Consider the following 4,661-nt stretch of genomic DNA (forward strand, 5'->3'; position numbering starts at 1 on the left):
AGCAGACATTCGGGCGGGCGTTGAGGCCAGCGTACAGCAATTCAAGCGGACATTCAAGCAGACATTCGAGCGGGCGTTGAGGCCGGTGTACAGCAGTTCAAGCAGACATTCAAGCGGGTGTTGAGGCCAGCATACAGCCTATATTGGGATACCAAACTCTGCAGAGCGTTCAATATCCTCAGGCTGAATTGAATGCTTCTTCCTTGTACGGTAAGCCACTCCATCCTTCTTTTTAGCAGGTGATTCCTTCTTTTTACCAGGTAAGAATGGAAGTAAGAGGGGCTCTATTTCCAGGTCTTCTTCCTTTATCTCTTCCTCTGGTTCATCCAGCTTTGGCTCGTCCAAGGCTATTAAGAAGGAACGTTTTTTGCTAATAGCTCGTACATCTGGCTCTGCCTTGACTTTTCGAGTACCTTGTGCACCTGGCTCTGTTTTAATAACAGGAACCCTTAGCTTTTTTTCTTTCCTTGGCTTTAGTATAGTCTTTTCCTCGACCTGGACTATACTCTTGACCATATGTAGAATAACTACATATATTGTATAATTTCTGCCTTCAGCAGGAAACCAGCGATCAAGTAAGGCCTCAACCTCCTGAGGTTTATCCTCTGTCTGGGGAAGATAGATAGGATTTAGCTTCTCTATCTTTGTAGCAAGGCGTAGTTCATCTTCAGGTAGTACAGTATGCTTCTTATCAAGTTCTGGGAGGAGCTTGTTGAGGATAAGATCAGCGTATGACTGAATAGAGCCAGGGAAGATTAATGCAGCTCTTGTTTCTATAAAAAGAACAATATTAGTACAAGACTTCTAAAATATAGGTGTACAAGGTACCAAGATGCTGGCAGGAAATAGTCCGTAATACTCCATCTATTTCTTGCTGCTTAAGAAAGAAGAATAAAGCTTGTACAGTTGTACCAGGCAGACCAATATTTGGCTTTTGACGGGCAATTGCAGCCTGCCGATAGTCCTCAGCACCATTTGTACGAGTATAGAGAGAAAATCGGGTCCGGGATGGAGTTGCAAAGACTTGGAGAGCACCCTGTGGGCTAGCTGGAGGGGAATCACTAAGATCAATAACTTCAATCTCCTCTTTTTGATGCTTTATCGTACGAGAGGGGCTTGGAGCAGTCTCAAGGCATGAGCCACAAGCATGAGCACTTCCATGGGGACGCCCAGTCTTAGGGCAGAACGGGCTTAAAGGCATAATATAAAGTTAAAAAGGATTAGTTTTTATATTTTTGTTCGTACAGAAAGCACAAAAAACTTATAGGATTGTTAAACAAAAGTAGTGGTGAAGAATTAATCTGTACAAAGCTATTCAAGACTATCTAGACTTACTCCAATTTCCTCCTGGTCATATTCTACCTCAATCTCCTTAATATTATTGGCTGCTTCTCGGCTAGACTCTGGGTTCCAGTCAAAGGCACCAATCGGACGTTGAGATAAGCCAAGATATGGTGTAGACCCTGCCTGTATATGGGCTTTAATCCGGGATCGAAGCTCAAGGTAGATCGTACGAAAGGGGATAAAAACTTCACCGCCAGCACTCTCTGGAGGCATTCGAGGATCAAAGTCAAGCTGTAATAACTGGTTTAATGTCCAGTTATAGGTCTTAGTAGGCAGATATTCATCAGCATCCCAGTCTCGTACATCATCCTGTAAAGCCTGAAGAAGCTCTGGATCAAACTGAAGGCCATAGTCTTGAATATCCTTAGCTGGGAAGTTATAGTTCATGAATGGTCGTCCAGTAACAAGGTGTGGCCGGTTTCGTTGCTTCCGAATATGATGATTATTCCAGGTTCGTATGAAGGAGGTAATCTGCACGCGAAGAAGTGGCATATAGATTGTATATAAAGCAATCTGGTCACTTAAAGTGTCTCTTGAGTAATGCCCTTCTTCCTGCAGAGAATGGAAGAAGATCTAAAAAATTGCTTAATTCTTTGTACGAGAAGAGACCTGGAGGGTTTGTACTAACTCGATATCGGAAGATAATACTTCGGGTCAACTGAAGCCACCAAGCTTCAATTCTCTGATTGGCAGTACTTGTACCATATAAATAACAGTCAGAGATAGGAATCTCTGGATGTAATGACTTCTGGAGCTTGTGCTGGGCTTCAGCAAGAAGAACTGTCTCTGTACCACGGTCTGATCGTACGAAACGAGGCTGCTGCTGGGTGATCTGAAGGGTATCCAGGAACTGCCAAAGGACACTAACAGCTGTACGAGAGCTGATTCCAACATAGATCCAGATAACATAGCGAGAATAGGCATCAATTGCTGCATATATCTCGATTCCGTACGGGGCAAGCTTGAGATAGCCATCAATAGACCATATAAAGTTAGGCCCAGGAACAATATAAGCTCCACGATGGCGTTGAAGATCTTGCAGACGGCGTCGTACAGCATGAGGTGCAAGGTCTCGGTAAATTCCAAAGAGTCGGTCCCTTGTACATAATTAGACTTGTGTAGATATATATATCTACCACGTACCGGGAGATCATAAACCCCTGACTTCGAATATGCTGATGAAGCATCCTTCGTCCATATCCTTCTATTTGGCCACTTGCAAGAGCCGTACGAAGGTGAGATAAGACACTTTCTACCTGTGCCTGCGCGGTAATTGGGTTCGATACACGCCGGAAGATTCCTAAGGAGTGTCGGACATATTTCAATGTACGAGGCTGAATGTTAAAGCCTTCAAGCTGTAGTACCTGAAGAAGCTCCTTCTCTTCTAGGCCAACTTGGTACACGAGCACCTTGATTCGAGCGTGGAGAGCCTCATCCCTTGCTGCTGTACGATTCTGCTTGCGGATACCCCATGTACGGAGTCGTACTTTGATAGTAGGCGCTGTGACACTGATCTGGTACTTAGCAGCCAGAGTCAAAGCAATACTATCAGGTGTTTCACCTGCTAGATAAAGCTGACTGATCTCTAGCCGATATGGGTCAAGATTGATTGCTGGACGAGGCATTCTGGCTCGTACGAGGACATAGGAATCAAGGATGTAGCGGTGAGCTGACGAAGTAGGCAAGCGGGAGGTAAGGCGGTATACAATAAATTTCAGATCACGTGAGTTTTTATCCTTTTGTTCAAATAGGCCTCCGTACCTACTCTCCTCACTCTCTGGTGTTACAGTAAGGGAGCCCGCCGCCACAAGGAGTAGAAGCGAGTGCACGCATGATGTACCCGAGGTAATCTTTATCTGCTCCAACATTATAATAATGTTATGACCTAGAAACGCGACCCATTGTTTAGTGTTATTGTGAAGTAGCACCACTGACCAGGTCTTGGCCTGGTGTTCTGCCCAAGACTTTCCTGTAACCCCGAGCGTTCCAGTTAAAAGACCTTCTCTGAGCCGCTTGGCGCGTTGTTAAGCGTGGTGGGGAAATATATAGTACAGTTCTACGTCAAAAGTATTTACCAGCGTACCCCGCAACGCGAGAATATATAAATGCTTCCGCGTCTTCCATTGGCCATTACAACTGCATTTTCTATCGGTCGCACTTCTTAAAATATGCAAATTAGAGCTTGAATTCTGGCAATTCTAATAGTACTATTTACAGATGCTTAATACTTTGTATACCACCCCTCTGCAGCGATGACAGCCTCAACGCGCCGCGGCATTGACTCAATCAACTTGTCAAAATAATCCTGCAATATCTCACTCCACGCAGCCTCTATGGCCTTTGAAAAAAGGTTGGTAATTAGTTCTTTGCTTGCTTTAAGCTCCTCTAATTTAGGATTTTGTTTATGCACGTCCTCTTTTAGTCACGCCCAGGCATGTTTGATCGGGTTGAGATTAGGCAAGTATGGCGGCCATGCCAGCAACTAAATGTTGTTGTCATTAAACCATTTCTTGATAATTCACGCTGTATAAATTAGGGCATTGTCTTGCATGAAGGTAAGCTTAGGAGAATAAATACTAAAGAGATTTGCCTCCAAGATCTCAAGATATGACTTCGTGGAGTAGCCATTTCGTGCCAATTTAAAGTCCCAAGTTAAAAGATTAATATCTAAGCAACCACCACCCCAAATCGCGCCCCAGACTATTATACTAATTTGCTTGCTCTTGGAGTACATCTGTATATTCTCTTTTTTCCATTTCTTGTTGGCGTGGTTAAGCCTGAAGCACTATTTGTTCCCCTTGCCTTTCCCAATTTCAATGCTGCACTTGTCACTAAATATAATTGTCCGCCAACACTCCACGCTCCAGTCACGACGCTCAAGAGCCCAATCTAGACATATTTTAGCGTGCTCTACAAGCAATTTTGGTCTGTTTTTGGCTCTCCAGTGTCTATAGCCTAATCACTTGAGCATTTAAAGTAGGGTATAGTTTAAGGCCATTAGTTGGGTTTTGTCAGATAAGGTCAGGGTCGTCCTGCTAAGCGTCGAATCGGACCTTAGGTATTCTGATATCAAGAGAGAGAAGAGCAAAGTAGAAGATGCAATAGTAACTTGGTTCGTACTGGCGATCTGACTATGTTACTGTAAACTGAAGATAAGGCACGAGAGACAGAAGTAAATACAGGAGGCAATGAGCGTCCTTTTATACCCTGGCGGGGTATTTCACCTGAGGGTGAAATATCTGCCTCATCCTGCCCGTCAAGCTCTCAAGGCATGAGCAGCTTGCTTGGCCATCATCCTCATCATGCTCTGGGAGCAT

General features: G+C 44.2%; 1 protein-coding gene across 1 annotated transcript; it reads right to left on the reverse strand.

Annotated features, from left to right (window-relative positions):
- Positions 1-1,266: 1,266 nt before the first annotated feature.
- On the reverse strand, positions 1,267-2,969 carry BDV14DRAFT_211861 (uncharacterized protein; the record flags this gene model as incomplete). Its single annotated transcript, XM_073776189.1, has 3 exons — positions 1,267-1,917; positions 1,973-2,441; positions 2,488-2,969. The coding sequence occupies 3 exons, from the start codon at positions 2,967-2,969 to the stop codon at positions 1,312-1,314; spliced, it is 1,557 nt and encodes a 518-aa protein (XP_073623140.1). The 3' UTR covers positions 1,267-1,311.
- Positions 2,970-4,661: the final 1,692 nt, after the last annotated feature.

Source organism: Aspergillus stella-maris, assembly GCF_047715825.1.
Source record: "Aspergillus stella-maris strain CBS 113639 unplaced genomic scaffold BDV14scaffold_85, whole genome shotgun sequence".
NCBI lineage: Eukaryota > Fungi > Ascomycota > Eurotiomycetes > Eurotiales > Aspergillaceae > Aspergillus > Aspergillus stella-maris.